Source organism: Xyrauchen texanus, chromosome 10 (assembly GCF_025860055.1).
Source record: "Xyrauchen texanus isolate HMW12.3.18 chromosome 10, RBS_HiC_50CHRs, whole genome shotgun sequence".
Lineage (NCBI taxonomy): Eukaryota > Metazoa > Chordata > Actinopteri > Cypriniformes > Catostomidae > Xyrauchen > Xyrauchen texanus.
Window position 1 is genome coordinate 40,227,151 of NC_068285.1, and position 21,664 is coordinate 40,248,814.

At 35.8% G+C, this 21,664-nt stretch overlaps 1 protein-coding gene across 3 annotated transcripts in view; it reads right to left on the minus strand.

Moving 5' to 3' along the window:
- The window catches only part of ctdp1 (CTD (carboxy-terminal domain, RNA polymerase II, polypeptide A) phosphatase, subunit 1), a 147,193-nt gene that overhangs the window by 43,798 nt on the left and 81,731 nt on the right, over positions 1-21,664 (minus strand). Inside the window, exons 12-13 of one of the 3 annotated variants that reach the window (XM_052136371.1) lie at positions 15,479-15,690; positions 4,838-4,887 (exon numbers count right to left, since the gene is read on the minus strand). The exons of 1 other annotated variant lie outside the window; for it this stretch is intronic. In XM_052136371.1, the coding sequence (XP_051992331.1) occupies positions 4,845-4,887; positions 15,479-15,690 (255 nt within the window). In that variant the 3' untranslated portion in view covers positions 4,838-4,844. Of the gene's footprint in view, positions 1-4,837; positions 4,888-15,478; positions 15,691-21,664 lie in introns of those variants that run through there. One more of the 3 variants, XM_052136370.1, reaches the window with a different exon arrangement.

Below are 21,664 nucleotides of genomic sequence, written 5' to 3' on the forward strand. Positions count from 1 at the left end.
TTAGCCTAATTAAAATATAAACTAATGTTTTAAAAATGTTTTATTTGGCAAGTGACCATGGTATAAGCGGGTTAATGCCCTCCGAGGTGTCCATTGTCAGGTTTTAATGGCCTCCGCGCCTCGCCGTCGTCCATTAAAACCTGACAATGGACACCTCGTCGGGCATTAACCCTTACTTGGAGCATTCATACTGTGTATTAAAGAACTTTATTTTGGTGAGAAATTATCATTTTGATAATTCAAATAATTTTGCACAAACATAAAAAAACAACAACACAATTTTTGCCATACATGTCATTTAAGTAATAAGTATTGAATCGAGACATTATCTAATCGATAACCTCATATCGTATATAGAACTGAATCCTGGGATAACCATATCGTCCCATCCCTACAGATGGGTGATAAAAAGGCTAAATTCTCACAAACTTTCACTGAAGGAAAGAATTAGCCATATAGGAACCAGAATATTAGAGACTTGGGGTAGGCTCTAGTTTCACTCTGCATTTTTTCCCAGCATAATAACGGAGTTGTGGCTCTGAAAGGGGTGTGATAATTTAAAAGATGATGGAAAGATGATTCTGACCTGTTAATAGTTCCTAGAATATCAAAAATCCACAAAAGGATGTAGATCCTTTTCCTATTTGGCTTCAAAACTTTGGAATAGACAACCCACATACTCACTTAGTTTAAGTCGACTAAAGACTCTAATTTATCCATCAACTCACAATTAGTCTGCTTTAGTTAGGTCTGCTGGAACTAATATTATTCTATTTGTTTCCCTGTCTCACCTCGATATTCATATCCCGAGGTAACCAGAGCCGGCCAGATGCAGGTCCATTCCTGCTTTTAGTTGGACTCCATTGCTACATGTCACTGAATGATGATGACTAAATGCCAGACATAACGTCAGTCTATTACGATGGACTATAGAGGATGAACTGATGCCAACTCCAACCATAAGACATCGGATACTGCATATGCCCCTGCCTGAACCTTGGAGTTAGGATAGATCTCACCGAAATTACCGGCCGGTTGAACTGCGATGCACCTCACTGATCTCTGCCTGCATCACCTCGGTCTAATGATGGACTACTGTATTATTCACTTTTACAAAACTTTTACAAAATAGAAAGCATTTTCAACTTTTCTTTGTATCAATTTTTTTAATCCTAACATGTTTTCCTGCAGTTTTTATGTCCACCTTTTCTCTTTTTGGCTAACTGCATTCAGATGTCTGACCCCTGCAGAGGTATTGATTCCCATATTACAGGAGGAATTGAACGTGAGCTTGTGCAACAATGAAAAACTGCATGCACAAATGTTTCTATAGAAAGAGCCTTTCATGTAGTACGGACTAAATATAAGACCATCAGAGCCTCGCCACTGATCTCATCTCTAAAATGACTCTTTATTCCTAAAGGACACACAAAAAGTACAAAGATTATAACAACTCAAAGATGATGAAAAGGGGCTTTAATCTGGAGTAATTGGAGGTTTGCAGCATTTGTGCAAACACTGCATTAGATAATAGAAGTGGGAGAGTACAAGGGAAGAGATTAGATGGCTAACATACAACAGAGACAAGATTTAAAACCACAACAGGGAGAATGTAATTTAAGAATCAGGGGGAATCAGGGCCACTATGCTAATCTTGGGCCGGCGGTATGGTGGCATATACTGTGTGGTGGTAGAAATGTGTCAACAAGCAGGAGATTCTGCTGTACCACTGTACCGTGGTCAATCTGCAGCACAATTTTACAAAAATCCAACACCAAGCAGAAAACTTGTCTTCTCTCCAACTGTGTTTCAGACGGTCACTTCCAGAGTAGACAGCTTTACTAATTTTAATGGGAGCGATATAGTTAGTTATAGTTACCTCGCAGTGTAACTGTATGTTGTTTACAGCTGCCATGCAATGTCACATCTAGGGGTGGATTTATAAGTAAGTCATAGGCTGATTCCCTGAGAAGTGACTTTGCTTGTTTGAGCATCCGTGCATTCCGACACAGCAATATTGACTCAACCAATAGGATCAGTTTGAGGAGGGACTAACTGTTGGCCTGACCAAAAGTGGACAGAGGAAGTGTCAATTTTATTTATTTATTTATTTTTTTTTAAGCAATACTGAAATTCCTCAATTCAGTTTCAAGTGTTTTATCTAGTTATTTATGACTTTCATTCCATTTTTCATGCAAATTATGCATTTAATGTGGCTCAGACTCTAAAAAGTGTCATGGAACACGAAAAATTTAACCATTTGTAAAATATCACAAAATTAAAATAAAACAATCCAGTCATAAAACTGCCCCATCTGAGCTGAAAGCGCTAAACACAGAAGTGCTTTACTAGCGGGTTAATCACTTTATTTTAACGCGTCATATATATTTTAGGGATGCACCGAAATGAAAATTCTGGGCCGAAACTGAAAATCCAGGATGCACTTGGCCGAAAACCGAAACTTACTTTTTTTTTTTTTACCTATTTAATTGTTTTGTGTACAATTGTATTACCATTATACTTTTTAATTAATTTCATGAATTGAATGAATCTGAATTGAAAAACTACAAACCAATAAAATAAATCACACTTTCATTGAAAGTAACACACCAATATTGGACAAAAAATATATTAAAACATTATTAAATATTATTCTTCATTCAGGTCTGTAAAAATCTAATTTTACAGATTTTATTAACAATTATCCAAATAATGTAAAGTTTTAGAAAACTATTATATGCACAACAACAGTCAAGTAATGAACTTAGCTAAAATCTTTCAAAAAGTTTAAATATGCAACAGTAATTTTAATTAAAACAACAGGCAGAACATAGAACGGCAGAGGGCCTATATTCCACTGATCTATATATAACTATAATATATAATTATATATATAGATCAGTGCTCTATTCTGTTTATGTAAACGTATGTCCACTTTAAGTGAAAATTATTGTGCAAGACAACAGAGCAAAACAACAGTAATTGAACTAAATCCAACCTCAACTGTAAACGACAGATGTATCCTCAAGTGAAGAACAAGTGTAATGTAATTGCTATACACATCATATTGGACCGCTTTCTATTTAACTACAAGTGACAGGTTTCTCTTCAAGAACAGAAGTTGCTAAACTTTCTGACAGTCTCTCCTGTCTGAAAGCTCATCAAGAACATGAGATGCTGCACTGAACAGTCTCTCACTCTCTGTGCTGGTGCTTGGGCAGATAAAAACCTGTGCGCAATCCGTCCAAGCAAAGGAAAGCGGTCTTTGTTTCTGCAACCGTAGTCAAGGGGATTGTCGCTTCTGGCGTAGTTCAGCTAGATACGTCTCAAGTTGTGTTGTAGCTGCGCTAGTTGTGGCACTGCTGTGGATCAGGGCACATTCCTGTAGAATCTCTTGCTTTACTCTGTGTGTGTATATATATATATATATATATATATATATATATATATATATCTATATCTTGAAAGTTCTGCTGAATAAACACTGCAGATCGCAAATTTGATGTCCTTATCAGAAACTTTGAAGAATTTCCACACCGCTGACATGATCAGCCTTTGTTTGGTAGTGCCGTGATAAGGGCTAGATCGATCCAGTGAAATCAGAGCACTGAGGGGCGGGGCGAGGAGGTATATATTTTCGGCCTTTTTTCTCTTTCGGCCGAAAACCGAAAGTGCCATTTCCGGCGGCCGAAATTTCGGTGCATCCCTAAATTTAGATAGATAGATAGATCAGCAATATAAACAACATACATATAATATTAAATTGAAATCTGTACAGACAATGAAGTGAATGCACATAATAATAACAAATGTGCAACTCGCATTGTGAATAGCACGCTGATGTATCAGTGCGCATTATAGAGCAAAATCCTAAAGTCTGTAGTTTCTAAAAGCATGAGGAATCAACAACACAGTTACTTAGTAGCTATTACTTCAATATAGCTTACTTTTAGAAGCTATTATTTTAAGACTTTCTCTATAGAGAAATTATCTTTCTACACAGAGATGGAGAGGGGAAATTAAAATGATGTTAGCTGCAGCAAATAACAGGGGAAGGCAGGCAGCAGGAGACAGGATAAAATAAGAACACAGTACATGTTAAAATATCTAAAACAACATAGCGGTGTCCAAAATCACCCACTATACCACTTTGAGTGTCGTCCATTATGTAGTAGTGTATGAATTCATTCCCTACATGTCGCTCCCTACATTTGTTCACTCATTCTTACCCACAATGCAATCTGATGTCAAGTATATAGTCGATGAACACTCACTGATGCTATCTTAACCATAATCCAATGTGGGAGCGGGAGAGAGAGAGACGACAGTTTACAGCTTCATTTAGTTTTTATTTCATGATGGCTGTAGTGTTTTACTTTTTAACATATCCCACAAAAAACTTTGTGGGATTACATCCTAATTGAAGAATACTTCTATACCTTCAAATTAAAAGGTAGCTTAAAATGTGTTTACTTATAAACAGGTTTGCTGCAGATTTTAAGATTTTTAAAGATTTTTTTTAAGACTTGAACAAATAAAATACAGTAACCCCATAGTAAAACACATTCTCAAAATAAATCATATATCACAGAATCTTACTTAAACATGCAGGGGCACACATGCTTTAAAACATGACCTTAACATTACTAATCAATAAAACAGGGAAGGCTATATTCAAGTTTAAAATACTCCACATATACAGTATCACATTAAAATTGGTTAATGTACCATTTTATAAACAGATACAAATTAAAGGTTGCCCAATATTGGACTGTGCTGATTTGATAATGTGTTGAAAGTAAGCCAGTTAATCTGCCAATAGTTTTTTTAATTGGTAGCCAATATTAAATGTTCTTAGAAGGGATGCACCGATACCAATACTGGAATCTGGTCCGATACCGTGTTCATGTACATAGAAAAAAGAAAAAAGTACATTTCAAAGAAAAAAGTATGACAGAATAGATCACTACTATATAGTTACAGTATGTAATATTCACTGTTCTCTACAGTATGTAATATTAAATACTACTACTACTACTAATAATAAATCAATAGTAACTGTGTTATATTTAAGCGATATCTCTCATCTGTGATGCAGCACTTTATTCGACAAAATAACTCCAATGTTTTATTTAGGATTGTGCTGTGAGCTTCTGTATATAATCACTTCAATCAATTTGATAAAAAATTATACAATTTCATGTTGAAAAGTAATTGCTTTACTTTCATTTGACTAAAGTTTTAATTGATTAATTAATATAGCCGATATGGCTTAGTGATTGCGATCTGCTCTGCAGCAGCTGAAAACACTCACAAGCCCCCGCGTGCTTGGAGAAAATACAAGTGCTGCGTTTTCACTTTGAAGGATGCAGCGCATGCATTTATTTAATTCAATCCTATTCTTTTGAAGTTTGATCACCACATTAGGTCATATCACGATTCCTGTCTTTCTCCCCCCAAAATTTAAGACCTGTTTAACAAAAAATTATGACTTAAGTTGAATCATTTAAGATAAATAAGACTTTCTACATTTTGGAAAACTGAATTTAAAACATTAAGACTTAAGACTGCGTGCGGGAAGCCTGATAAACAAACAAGTCGTTTAAATTAATTCTTGAGGTCTAACAAACATGTGAAATACATTTCCTTTTCACAATGTATATTGTGATAAATATTGATATCAAACATTCTGGAGAATTATTTTTATTTTTTTCCTATTGCTTCAGACACGTGGCTTTCATCCGCAGTCAGACTATTGCTCTTATTGACCCATGCAATGTTAAGGTACATAATAAAGTTACCAGCCATCTGGTAAGTAAGATTATTTACTTGCCAAAGCCAGTTTTTACTCATTTGGCACTTGGCATGTTGATTTTGGACCCTAACATGCCCAGGGGCCTAAGAAATTAAATTAAAAACATGCCTCCAAACAAATTATAAACAGAAAAACGTCTCACATCTCAGAAACACAAATTATGTGCATATTCTGGGAATAAATAATTCAAAAACAGGATTTGATTACCTTCAAAAGAGCCGCCCATCTCAGAAGGAGCAGCGTTATTTACAGAAGCTAACCTCTGGCTGTGGGGCAGAGAATTGTGTCTCAGGTGGGCTCTGTATTTGAGATAAGTTGTTTTGCTCAGCTCTATTATTCACCGGCTGCTGCCGCCGGCGGCTCTTTTACCATAATCACTGAGCATTTCCTCTGCCAAAAGCACAGTCATAATAGCGGAGTCCGAGTCTGGAGGGCCATTCACAGAGACAAGAGGAGGCGTGATTGTGATTCAGCTTTCGACATGGACTGCAGACAATGACCACCACATGGATTTATCTCAATTTGGCTTCATTACTGCTGTCAGCCAGACAAACAGATGTTATCACTGTATCATTATTATAGCAAACAATTAACAGTGCAACTATATCAAAGAAAAAGACCAGGGAGGATTTTTTATGGTTTAAAGTCAACATGAAATAGCATTCGCAATCCCTTTTACTTCTGTAATGTGCGTATTTCTGGACATTCAATGAAAAAATGTACCCACCATTATCCATCTAACTGGACTGTGAAAAGTGGACATTCCAAACCAGATTAGAGTCAGACTTGAATGCCAGTTAACTGTGGATTGTGGATTTTTGCCCAGAACATGAAGGCAGAAGGTTAAAGCCAAGAAAAAGTATCCCAATGCTAGGACTGGGTAAAATTTTTTTTATATATTCTTAAATCCCAAGAGCGATCTTTTACTCTATACGGCAACTCTCTACATAGAGAGTAAATCACTTTCAAGCGAATTTCACGCTATGCAAGTTAAAAATGTCTGTGATTAGCCTCTGACTTGTACATGTTCAGATTTCACTCTCCAGTGATTGAGTAGTATAGTGGGGAAGACATTTAGCAGCGAGAACTTTTTACAGCGTGTTGAGAGAATAAATTGGGTTTCACTCATTCTGTGTGTCCAAAGATGAGATCCGTACAACCCATTTGTCTTTGAGTAATGTCTCTTTTATTACTCTTACTGTTTTTACAGTCAGTTGTTGAATAATAAAAAAGAAGCTATTTAAATCTAATCACACATAGCACAGACACGCTAAATAGATGCATCCTCTCATTAATATGCGCTCACTGGTTGATGCCAGTAGTGTTAAAGAGACAGTACTGATTTAGCATGTGTTCTACATTTCAATGTATGTACTTGTAAATATTGCAAATTGTGCAGGTAAAAAATAAACATAACAAAAAATATGTGCATGCATTAAAATGTATGCAATTTCAAAACATTTGTTCATGGATTAAGGCCTATTCACAGGCTATTTACTGATTACCAATGTCACAATTTTTGATGAATGTGCGAGACAAACTGCCGACGAAAGGTCTGAGAAACAGATAAAAATATTAAAAAAAAATGCATTCAGCTGTCGATAAATGAGGCATTTATTTACCTAATTTGGCATAACTGTTTCATTTTGTTCTATGTAATTTTTGAGGCATTTTGAGGAAAATAGTATCTGTTTTTTTTTTTTTGTGAGTGAGTTGAGTAAAGATGAGTAAAGAGCGCTGTTGTAGTCGTCCCGTGTCTTCTGTCTTTATATTTATACAATTGTTTGGCTAAGAGCATATTCTAATGCCTGGATAATACAATGAAAGGTACAGTGATATGTACACATAGAATATTAAAGTAAAACAGGTATAAAATATAATGCGTAAAACATTTTTTTTTAAATTATTGCACATTTGTATTGAAATCAGGGTTTCTTGTGCGTAGTGAGCATAAAAAGGTCACAGTAGCAGCAGTACTGGTCTTATCTTATTAGTCAGCAAGTTTTCATCACACTACAAAGGGAAAAATAAATACAAATAAATAAATCTAACTGCTCTCCGTAACGAGAATTTATTTCACATGTAAGCAAAATGGACACTGTAACCAAAATATACCCATATGAATCAATATCAAACTAGATGAAACGAGAGCTTGTGAATTGAATCTGAACATTTGAGTCAATAAACAGCTTTACCTAATGGTAACATTTCTTTCTCAAATGTATCATTATTTGCTATTACAAACAATACACATTAATTACAAAACAATTAACCAGCATTAAATTACTATTGGCAAGATGTCTGAAAGGCTTTATTATCCACATCAGTGGCATAACACACATTACAATGGACACAGAGGAATGAAAGAAGATTCAAAATCTAATTTTAATGGCAATACAATTCTTCCACCAAGAATGAAGGCAAAAGGAAGAAATGTAGGCAAAGGGTTTAGATACCGAGCATTTCCATGGCATCAAATCCTGTTGTAGCAACAGTTTCCTGTCAATTTGATTTCTGAATGGGAAGATGGAGCTATTTGAGGTGCACTTATTAGACTAAAAATAAAAGCGGCATGCAAGAAGACAATGTGAACTAAGAACATTGTGGTCTGTCAAACTTTTAATGTTCCAAAGTGCAACTAATGGCAAAAGGAAAGTAGAAATTGCGAGGGCTGCCCACTAATAGTCAATCAAACGCTAGTTGATGAGAGGAGTCTTGGTTGGTGGAAAAAAAAAAAAAGAAAGAAAACACAGGAAGTGGCAAAGTCACGCAGTCAGTGACGGACAGACATCATCGTTTGCATGGCTGGTCCATACAATAATGAATTATGTTGGGCAGGAAATCATACTTCTGATGAAGTATGTATGTAGAGATCAGGGTCCAAAATTGAAACATAAGAATCATAAGAATCTGATTTGAGCTGATGTAAGTGACCTGAGTGATTAAAACCACAGAACGGTAAAACATCTGTGACGGTCACAACTCATGTCTTCTAACAGCTTTTTCCCTTAGTGGGAAAATTCTTAGATGTTTATTAAGAATGCCTAACATTTAACTTTTATCTTTACCACTCTGTGGAATATTCCTTCACAAAATGAAAATGTGTAACAAAATCTAGATCTGTTTTTTAGTCAGAGACTGACTGACCTTGTGTTTGTAACACAATGACCTGCACTATTTGTATCTATAAAATCTGAAATTCCACTGTCATAGTAAGCCTAAATAATGATTTACATACAGTGCTGTCATGCTTGATTTGACAGAAAAACAAGATTTCTTACTATCAGTGACTCTTGCTAGTCAGATTCGCTCTGAAATGGTGATCACAGGCTTTCAGAGGTATACCTCAAACTGCGTCCACATTAATCCGGATTAGTGTTGTCCCGGTACCAAAATGTAAGTAGCCGGTACTGATCCCATGGTTCTCGATAGCAATTTCAATACCACAGCAATAATATGCTAATATGAAATTGTGCTATTGAACACATTAGTTATTTTTAATAATGATTTGAATGATTATAGTTTCATAATTATTGTTTTCCATAACATGTTTTAAAGTTTAATTTAATTACATCATCAAAATGGTGTATAATCTATTAATTCTTAACACTTTTAATAAGTGAAAATATTACTTTTTAATGTCTTAATTGCATTTTTTTGCCAAACTTTTATTCAACAGTCTTGCTTGTGATTAATTGCTATTATTATTATTATTATTTTTATTAAAGAGAATATTACATTTTACTATACAGTTGTAATTTTTTATTCCATTTTTTATTTAATTCCTGCAATTTCAAGTATCTAGCTTTTATTTTGAATCGTGCTTTTATTATGACATTTTATTTGCCGGAAGCTTCACTTTTCCAAGTAAACAGTTTATGAAAGGGCCCGGTGTGATCAATGAAGACTTTCAAGTTATGTCTGAAATCGAATCTGTTAACAATAGACCTTGAGATGACAAATGAAATGTAGGACACCGTTTTAAAGTGTTTGTATTTTAGACTACTGGTGTTTGTGTATGTGGTAAATTTGAAATGTTACATTTTATTACTGTGAAGCACTTTGGCCAACTCTGTTGTTTTAAATGCAATATAAATAAAGTTGAGATGAGATTAAAGAGCAAATGATGTGATTTAATTATGATACTATATAGTTTACAAGTACTGCGTAGTTCACAGTGAAATAGTGCTCTGCTTTGTCATCTGATACAACATGTCAAGAATGATTCTCAATGTCTGTCAGATTTATACATTCATTTAATGTATGCAGCTCATCCACACTAAGACTGCAGCCTTCAGCGGTTTAATAAATCACACTAAGACATGTCACTTGGATTAAATGTCCATTTCAGTGTAAAAGGAGTAACAGAACACATGCTCAAAATTAGCATTTTAAAGCAGTCGCGTGACAGTCATACTGTGCGCTGGTACTGGATCAAGTCGCTGCTCAGTACAACCGGTACTGCAGAATCACTGATATCATTACATCTTTTTTACTTTAGTACCGACTTGATACCGAAATACTGGTACTATTGACAACACTAATCCAGATAAATTTAAACGTGCACCTTTCTCTCTATGTTTTGGCCTTCCATCTACACTGAGTGTTTTTGTCTAGTGCAAACTGAGCTTTTTGATATATTTAAATATAAATACGCGGTTTTCCGGACTGGGAAAACAGAGATTGGAAACTGATGATGTATTTGCCATATGATGCAGTTATGTGATCAATTCAACCCAAAACAATCAAGATGGCAGCACATGTTGTAGCGTCGTTGTTGAGCCTGCTATCCACTTTGAGAGCATTGTTAAAGATACATTTTATTTTGAAAAACCTTCACATAGCATTTCTTGAAAGGCAACAGAAAGTTTACTTGGAACTGCGTTCTGGCGGAAGAACACAAGGACAAATGCGCTTAAGACCACACGTTACGTTTTTTTCCACATGCGCAGGAAGGGGATTTCAAGTGTTTTCAGACGTTTTAGTGTGACAAGCAACTTTAGAAAAATATTTGAAAAATGTTTAGAGAACCAAAAATGCAATTTTTTTAATGTATCCAGATTCATGTGAACGTAGTCTTAAACCATCAGTTTCATCACCGCAGAAGGGCAGTGCTGAAGCACAGCTGACGTAAAAACTAAATATTCCTCCGCAAGTAACTTGCAATTTTATGTTACAATCACACAAGTTAATAGAAAGCCCAGAAATCCATAGAATACCTTTAACGACTGGAAATATATGAGTTGCTGCTTAAGAGCTGATCTGAGAATGGTAAACAAAGGACTCATTTTATTGAGTTGGCGAGGCCATAACACACACGCATACTTTTACCACTTACATCAAAACTTATGTCTAAACTTCAGCATTACAGGAGCTTCTCCACCACAACCGCAGCAAAAACAAGGTCCAAAATGTTTTGTTATCTGATCTCTCAAACCACACTCACAAACAGCACACTGAGTTGATGTTAACATGGCTCAGTGGTAGTCAAGTTTGTCTGAAAATACTGGAAGATGTGGTGTCACATAACAGCTGCCAACTTTTACCAATCTCTGATTTCACACTTCCTTCAAGCTCTGACAGAGATGTTTCGACCTTTCAACAGCAATCAAGTGAGAAAAGTTAAAAATGGATGAAAACGAGGAGACTACAAGGTGAAAAAGCAAAGTTTTTCAGTGGAGCTGTAATCACTGGATGCAAGTCCTTCTTCAGCCAAATAGCCAAAAATTTGAGACACACTTACATACCTCTTCTTACAACTCCACTTCTCTTTTTCCCTCTTAACTCATGCCATTGTTCACAGCCTTGGACACCTAATGATTTCACCACTACATTCATTCTCAGCTGACACAGGGGGCAGATAACAGGACTGTGGGCTCTGACTCACTGCTAATGACTGATGGGAAGCAGAAAAACTAGACAGAAACTAGAAGTGGGACTGGTATCATATTCTTGTGAAATGTCTTATCCCCAAGTTTATGTAACATGATAGCAGAGCTGCATGCTTTTCTGCACTTGATCCACTTGATTATAGGGATAGTTCACCCAAAATATTTTCTCATCATTTACACACCCTCATGATATCCCAGGTGTGTTTCTTCACCAGAACACATTTGAAGAAAAATATCTAGGCTGAAATGATTAGTCAATTTTATCAACAACATCGACAATAAAAATTGTCAGCAAAAATGTTTGTTGTCGAATAGTTGTTTGATCTTATTTAAATGTACCATGAGATCACATTAAACTCTACCCATGGTGCGCGAGAGGAGCACCACAGCTTGCGTCTGATTGAGGAGAGGAAGAAAACAGCTCACAGACACTCCAAACAGCTTAAGGTGATATTGATCTCAAAGTATGATGAATTATACAACAATTCTACAAAATAAGTGCATACAAAAACACTCTCGTTGTAAAATAATGCGGAGCCAGAACAACTGTTCTGCTTAAGCAAAATGTGCATGTCAGAACGTCTTTAAAGGAAACACCTTGGCATTATATCTTTAATGCATCCTTTATTAAAGTTCAAAAAATAAGGAAGCAGGTCATGTAAATAAGTACAAACTCCAAAACTGGCTTTTCTCTGTGTGGTCCCTTGCGTGCGGAAATCGGTTGCGACGTATTGAATCATAATAATAATAATTTGTGTTGCCGTGTGCATTTTATCATGAAAACAATAGGTGATACACGGCTCTATTAAGAAGAGAGAGTTTTTTTTTTAGTTAAAGATTGATCGAACGAGAGATGGTAGTACAACAAAATGTGTTTTTGTTTTGGCTTGTTTTCCAATAAAAATATCTAAAACTCCTTTAAAACAACGTACATTTACTTTAACAGCTATACTGCAGAAGAAAAAATTGTTATTGGAGAATGATGAATATAATATGAATACAAATATTTAAAATGTTTCTAAAACATTTTTAAATCAAGATACATTCACCTGAGAAGCAGCATTTAAGATATTTACTTTTAGAATGATATTCTAGAAGTTTAAATATCTTATATGTTGCTTCTCATTTAAATGTTTCTTGTTTTAAGGATTTTTAGACATTTTTAAAATGGAAAACAAGACAAAGACACTTGCTAACAATAGAATTTTTTGAAGTGAATTTTTTACTGAATTAAACTTTAATTCAGTTAATGTCATTTAGAGGTATTTTTAAAAGATTATTTTGTCCTCTTTATTGTTAGCAAGCACGTTTAATACAATATTTTAAGTTGGGCACAAGCTGAATAATCGGTTAAAAGCAAATGATCAATCGTTGCAATAGTCGCCGAATAATCGTTAGATTAGTTGATAATAAAAAATAAAAAATCTTTAGTTGCACCAATACTCATAAGTCTTAAAAAGCGTGTTCATGGCATTTCTCTTTTGAAGCTCCAAAAATCACATAAAGTCAGCATAAACGTATCGATACGACACAAGCTGTTAAATGAATGTCTTCTAAAGTGATACTATCTAAAGAGAGTAGATTTGGTGCAAAAAAAAAAAACAACATTTAAGTACTTTTTATTTCAAAATCATCACTTGTGGTAAGCTTCACGAGAGGATGGAGTCCAAGCGGTCTCTTGTGTGACGCATTCAAATTGCCATGATACAGACATAATCTCAAGTTCTCCTCTCGGTTGAGACATCCAGGATAAGCACACAAACATACACTTATGAGTAAAGAAACAGATCAATACAGATCTAAACCAAATTCAACCAAGATACTGTACCTCCTCATTTGTAAACAGCGCTGCTGTTCCGTCTGTGATGCAAGTGCGTCAGTTCTCATGTGATTCAAACGGCAATGTGATTACATCATACGTGTGAACCGCTGCTGACCTGAAGCATGATTTAGAGTAAAAGTACTTAAATATTTATCTTTTTCACACCAATATCGATCGTGTTGCTTTAGAAGACATTTATGTAACCGCTGGTGTCATATCGATGATGTTTATGCTGACTGTCTGATTTTTGGAGCTTCAAAAAGAAATCTCCATTCACTTGCATTTTAAGGAACTACTGAGCTGAGCTATTTTTCTTCAAATGTGTTCTGTTGAAGAAAAAGTCATAAACACCTGGGATATCATGAGGGTGAGTAAATAATTAGATAATTTTAGGTGAACTATCCCTTTAATAGCTATTATAGTTTAAGCCATAACTATAATAGCTATGCGGCCCTGTGCGCTCTTGTGTCCAACTTCTTAGAAGGACAAGTGCCGTTCAGCCACGCAAGATGGAGCAACAAAAGGTCTGTGATGCCCTTAGATGTCCGGGCATGCCACAATGGGTGGATATTCAAATACTTTTTTGCTTCAAGTCAAAGCTGGTTGGTTTGGTTAATGGCTTTTTTACTGAATTCTATGAAATCCCAATGGAAAAAATGTATGTGAACTTCCAGACTTCTGGAGCTAAGACAGCAGACAAAGTAGGCGGGCAGTGTTTCAGCATGAAGAAAACAGAGTATTTAGTTAGAGAATATTAGAGCAATGTTCCATTCGCATCAGAGGAAGACTGCAGACATTCAAGAATCGTTAATGGAACAGATTCAAAAACAGTTCTCGATTCTCAATTCTACAAGCTGTTTCAGAGAATAGCATGTCTGTTTAGAAAGCACGCCTCATAAATACTGATTTGACAACATCCTGCCGACAAAACCAAAGTTGGACAGAAAGCTGAGCAGCGGGTGGGGCATTTGTACTTGGACAGGAACACTTACAAGGACGTGACCCCACCTTATGCCAGATCTCTGCTTCAAGACATTGCCATGACAACTGGTAGTGTTACTCTTCATCTAAGACTGTGGCAGAATTGTGTGTACAAGGAGCTGCTGGAGATCAGGCACAGCAGTCTGCATCTAATCCAGTGTTTCCCAACCTCAATGTGCCGTGAAAGATTGTCAGACGTGCCATGGAAAATTATCAGATTCCACAAAATAAATCAGGGCTCCAAACTGACTAAATTTGCAACCATTTTTTCGAACGGTGCAATTAAATATTGCAAGAGGTCGCATTGGTGCAACTACAAAGTTGGCTGACTCTCTGATTGTGCATTATAGTTCTTTGTTTACTATGATCTTATTGCACAGTTAAAACTACGGATACAATGGAACTTTCCTTTTCTAATGCCCTCTGATTGTAGAAAAAAGGCTTTGCTTGTCTTCAGATGACTGTATTTTAATCAGATAAGATCAGATAAGATCCTGATAAAAAGAAACCGTGAAAGAAAGCTCAATCCCACTGTCAGAGTATTTTAATTAAAAAATTAACATGCTTGTTTTTTCATTTCCCAATTAGTGCTCTTGCCACCTCTGACCTCATTATACAGCATGCCTACGTGACTTGAGTTTTTTGCATAGCCAATTTCAAACTTTACAAGTAAACATGCTACTAAGATGGACAGAAAACATGGACATGTTCTTCAAAAGGAAAACTATTGACGATTGTTATGTGGGATAGAGGTGTGCCGTGGGAGTTTTATTCGTAAAAAATGTGCAGTGTCTAATCAACAGTTACACACAGACCTGCACTGAAGCGAGCGTCTCAACCCGTGAGCCCTATTTTTACTGTAAAAGTACTTCATCAGTAATATAGGTTGCAGAGCATGCCATAATGAATGAGATCGTTAAAAGTTCTTTAAATTGTAATTTTCCTTTACAAGCACTGAAGGTATAATACCTGGGCATGCTCTCCATTACATCGACATCTGCACTGGTCGACATTTGGGCTGCTTCTTCAACAACAGTGCTTAGGGTTCGTGCGCAAACTGATGCTGGGGTCTTCTGTCCTCTCGTCTGAGGCTGCTCTTCCTCTTCCTCTGCCTCCATCCTCTCCCCTTTCCCTTTCCCCTCACTCTCATTATCACTCTCCTCCCCGAGAATGTCATCCACCTGCCCAAAAGAGTTAAATGAACAATGAATGGATCTATTTTTACAACTGAGAAGCACAAGGTTTGCCGTATAAGAAATTTAAAGGGATCATATCATAGCACATGTTTGATTAACTATCTCTCATCTTAACTCTTATCATAAGCTCAGTAATGACAACACTCAAAATAAATTTAAGGTGTTTTAATGGATATGGCAAGTTAGTAGGTATGGACTTGGAAGACTAGATCTGCTTACGCTGCTGCAGAGCAAGAATGAAGACTTACTACACCTAGAACATGCTGAGCATGTAAGACATGCTGCTGCTGTCAAATTAGACATACAATTCCCTTGAAGCAGATCTAGACAGGTGCTGCTGGGGAGGAGGAGGGTTTCAGATAGAGAACCCTTGAAGCCCACTGCAGTCAGAGCAGCTTACTTGCAAACAACTGATGAAACTTAAATATTATAAAAAGCAGGAGTATGCAAGTTGATTGATTAACAGATTACATGTCAACGGACTCAGCTTGCGCCTAGTATAGTTTCATGACTGAACTCAGGGTCGTGTCTTCTGGTGTTTAGAAATAGTATCTTATCCTACCTTCTCATTGTCTCATTTTGACAGGGTGGATTAGTTTCTGAACACTGAATTTGCCATCTTAATTTGCAAATGTGGGTGATTATGTATCTGTCTAATGTTAGAAAGCAATAAAAATGTGTTGTTTTTGTTGCTCTGTATCATTAAATGATTTTTGGACTGGGGAGGAAGTTCTGAAAGTCACAGTGGGTTTTCTTAGTATAAGGGTTCTCAACGGGGCGATACAAAGCCCCATGGGGCGCTGAGAGCAAATAAGTAGAGAGGGGTGTGTTTATCAGTCATATTAATCAAATCGATCGCCAAGTTTGCTTAAAAACTTTTATCTAGACTTGGAATAGCCCAGTTCTCCAATATACGGGTTGATGCGCTTTTGCACCGCAGTTCATCTGATTCTGAAGTCTAACGATGCATCTGAAGTGTCTGGTTTAGCAGCGTCAAGTAGACGGGCGGAGTCACAACCTCCACTAATGCACCTATGGATGAATCTGTAGTTAGATACGGCTCAATGAACTTCTGTGCATTCAGAAGCATTCAGAGCAGGGGTGCACAATTTGTCAATGCAGCTCTGCAAGAATCAGGGTTAATATAATTCATATTTGTTACAACTTTAAATGTTTATATTTTGTATTTATTGTTTTTAAATGTGTTTATGGTAGGTCTACAGTTTGTAATTACAAAACTGCCATTGTTTGTTTTATAGAAATCATGTTACATCTAACCACGGTAGTGAAGATCCATGCTTCCATGTGCTTACCATGGTCTACAAACATCACGGTTAAAACTATAAATAAATCATTTAAATGTTCAAAAAGCAAATGCAAAATACACTTTTGCATCAATCATTTAGCCTAAAAAATAGGCTAAAATATATTTTTTGAGAGTAAGAAAATATAACTGGTTTTGTTTGCCTTCAGAAATTCCAAGAGATGTCTTTACATCAATAAGAACCTGATGAAAGGAGTTCCAACTCAGTCTTTTCAGAATAATTTAGCCACATAAATTAGATGTTAACTTTTTATAGATGTTATAGATAACCTTACTGTTGTGAACAGCAGAAAATGTACATCTGCATCCAACTCAAAATGAAGAATAAGCATTTCAGTGGGGCAAAATATGCAATATTATTGGTCTTTTCACTCATTTTTTTAAACATAATAAAAATATGACTTTTAATATTAGTTTCTGTCTTCAGATTTTCATATTATAGGCCCCAAATAAAGCCCTCCACCTGCTTGAATTCAAGAAACACAAGGATTGGTGTCACATTCATGATGCGTAATCCTGCTGAATTTACTAACACAACTGTAAAATTAATTACAAATATTGTTTTGATTTTTGACAAAACAAAGTCTCCGCTTTCAAATTATGTCTCAGATTACAATTGCAACTTTCGAGCTCAAAAGTTGGAACTTTCTTGGAAGACTTGAAAGTGGCATCTTTCACATGAACTAGCGTGAAGTTAAAAAAATAGGAATCTCTCCAGCACACTGTGGGTTTCTATACAGAATTCTAACTCATTCTCAGTTCAGTGAGGAGTGAAGCGCTGATATATTAAAAAGTAATTCAATTCCATGTCTCATCACTCTTGCTGGGTAAACGCATTAAATGCTGTCTGTATCTATGTGAAGTTTAAGGCAGCTGCTTAAGAGGGCCACCAGCAGCACTAATGCTCAATGCAGACACAGGGTTGGTGAAAGGCTGATTAAAGATTCTTGCGGCATTTTTGTCAAAATCCCAACTCAAATGTGTAGGGTACAACGGGGCTAAAGGCACCTTTTAATTTTTCCCAAAACACTAAATATCATCAAAAACTATATCATTGTGTGCAATGTCAAAAGATAGAGTTTGAGGTAATTCTATATAATATTTAATAACTGTTTAATATTGCAAATTTACATAGATTATGGATATCCAGGAAATCATCACATTTATTTTGAGACAAAACACGTATTTGTCATTTTGCATTTTGTTCAAGACAATTATATATGTTAAAAAAAATTACATTTAAAAAAGTAATCATGCAATTATTGTCCAATAAATGAAAGATACTATTTGGGGTAAAAAAGCCCCCCTGTTGCAGGGGCTAAATGTACAGATAAAACCTATTGTTTTTCTTTACTGGGGGATCAGCTTTGCTTTAAAGAACATTTAATGTGGGCTCACATTGACTGATCCAATCACAACGTAGATTAAATTATTTATAGAATACTTGAGATGTAATGAAATGTCAAATGTCATTGAAATGAACAGACAATGGTGTATCCCTTTTCTTAAGTGGTTATTTTAAATAGGCATTATCCTAATTTGTTACTCAAAAAAGCATCTTGTTGTTATCTCAAAAATATGCGCATAAGTTGACAATTTGTGCACTATAACTATTGTCCTGGTACCTTATATCAATATTATGAGAAAAGTGCAACAGAATGATACGTTATATCGGATATCTAACTTGGAAACTCGAGCAGAAATCTTCATTCATTTCGTTGGGATGCAGGTGTGTGTTACGTCACGTAGGGCAGGGAGGTTTACGGTCAGTGACAAACATTCACTGTTATTAAATAATATCCATTAACTAGTCAAAGTTCTTACATTAAATGATAATAAAGCATGTTTAGCAAATGTTTTGCAGAGACAGGTGTTCAAAACACAGTTAATTACTCTCTCTTTCTTTTGATTATTGTAACGATAGCATTGCAGCATCGTATCAGATTGTTTGCCATGAGAAGTCTCTGATAATCAATGAAACCCTCAAAACCACACATAATCAATCTCAAAAATAAAAATAAGCTCCCTCTTCGACACGTTTGTATTTAGTTTTCAGGTAATTGTCACTGGATTTCAAATTAAGTGAAAAGTCACATCATGCCTGATCACCATCGATCATCATTTTCATGATCGATCATTGCTACAACATCCGTGTGTGTGTGTGTGTGTGTGTGTGTGTGTGGGGACAATGTTGACTAGGAAAGATTGCAAGTACGCATTTGTGCTGGCTCTACATTCAATTTCTTACAGCCCAGTCAAGTTTGACTCCAAGGTCTGGATGAGACGCACAAGGCTGTCTGCACACTGGCAAGGGAGAACAACTTAAAACTTAAAATCTCTAAAACTAGAAAACACTTGCACATGACTGCCCTCAATTCCATATGCACATATCTCTCAGAAACAAATTAGAGAAGACATGTCTTTGCCCAGTGCATGAGGGCACAAAAGCTTAAATTGTGGTGCAAGCAGGGGTCTATGCAGATTTGCCTGCAAAAGCCTTGCATCCAAATTACAGTCACCCACCACTAATTTGGGGCACGCTAGACTAGAATGGAAGTTTACTTTATATTTGGCGGCTGTCTGGGTGAAGAAGACTGAAATGCAGAGCTTCACAAAGAGCTGACATGTAAGGAAAATTATTTGGACATGGCTGCATTATTCATAACCAAAAAGGTAAAAGACATTGCATGCTAAAAGCTAAAGTTCCCCCATATTAACACTTTTATGTATGGAAAAGGAATTTCCATGACCTTTCCAGTTGTTTGTGATAACAATTCTGATTGAGAATGATTCATTGTGTTTAATCATTTAGACTATTTGTGAAATTGTTTGTTCAATAAATTGAAATAAACCAACTCAATAGAATGATTTACCAGTAAATCGGACACTAATATTATTTATTATTTCCAATTCTTTCTTTTTTTTAATTCCCTGATATTTCCAGATTTTCCAAGACTGTGGGAACCCTGCCAAAATTCTTGCCCCAGATTAGAGCCAGATCTGTGAGGGAATCAGGAAAATGATTGAATCAACATACAATCCCAAAGTTGGGAAAAGCAATTGAAAGAGAAATGGCAATAGTGACTTAACTTCTTGTTTACACATTCTTCAAGTATACGTTTAAGCACTCCATGTGAAATATATTAGGACTTCGTCAACCACTAAGCAGTGGGGTCCATGCAGATTTGCCTGCAAATAAAGCCTTGCATCCAAATAACAGTCAACCACCACTGATTTGAGGCAAACTTGACTGCTATGGTCCTTTGCTTAATATGGTGGCTGTTTGACAACATGAACGTTTATTTGCATACTGTGGCTCCAAAAAGAGCCGAGGGGTAAGAAAAAGCATTTGGACATGTTTACATTATTAATGATCTATAAGGTAAAAGATATTGCATGAATTCAGTGACGCTATGTGAAGTTCCTCAACCCCAAATGTTAAGTGTCTCCTCAAGTCTGCAGTGCAACTGCCTTCCAGCACATTCCATCACCGAACAGTTGAATTATTCATTACGTGTTGAGTGAAATAAACAGCACAGATTTTGTATTATCTTAGAAGGTTCTTCTTACTACACACACACAGTTTCTTTTTGTAAAAGATGAATGGCTAGAAGCTCGAATGAAATCTTAGGAAACAAATATGATGGAGCTCCTGCTACATAGAGATCTATGAAAAGAAACGTTAGGCATCATTTATTTTTTCGATTCTAATCAGTGTTTGTTCCCTTAAAGGGATAGTTCACCCCAAAATGATAATTTTCTCCTTCATGACATCTCAGATGTTTATGTCGGACTTTCTTCTGCAGAACACAAACAAATATTTTAATGCAAGTGAATTGTGACCAAAACTCTGAAGCTCCAAAAGCACAAAAAGGCAACATAAAAGTATTCCATAAGACTCCAGTGCCTTGATATTTCAGTCCCTATTTTGAAAATAGGGACATGACAGGATGGTCAACAGGATGGGATGGGACAGGATCAACTATTTGATTAGTGACAAGTCTATCAAGATTTTCTATTAGCTTCAAAATTTCAGAAAATGTGTTAATGTTGAGATTCAGGTAGTTTTAACTATTGTTATCAGAATTACTATTAAAATGATTTTTAATAAAACATTTATAATTTGAAGTTTACATTACATTTCAATAGCTCTATGCACAGTGGTGTTGTGGACAATAGTAAGATTAAAGAGAATTTGTCTCTAAATTCATCTTCTTTAAAGCCCCAACACTACAGCCAACAATACACATATTTTTTTATTTAATTATCAACCTCAAAAATACAAACGAGGGGCTGCACTTAGCATTGATATATCGCTAAGAAACACAGTAATAGTTCTGCAGATCCTTAAGTAAATGCTTCAAATAGAGCGCTCCGGTAGCCAAAACACTGCATGGGGTAGACGATGCATTACTAGTCCATAGACTTTATCAACATCAAGATTTTAGGTAAAAAATAATATGAATGTATATCTGAAGCTCCATTTCTTAGGTTGTTTACCTGCTACTTAATTGAAAAAGTACAAATATTCCATGCAGTCTCCAAGCTGTATGCATATTATTAAGAAATTCTCAAAATGCTGTTTAAAATTGTTTTAGATAGAATGTAGCAAGTCATACCAAAGGACAACAACTT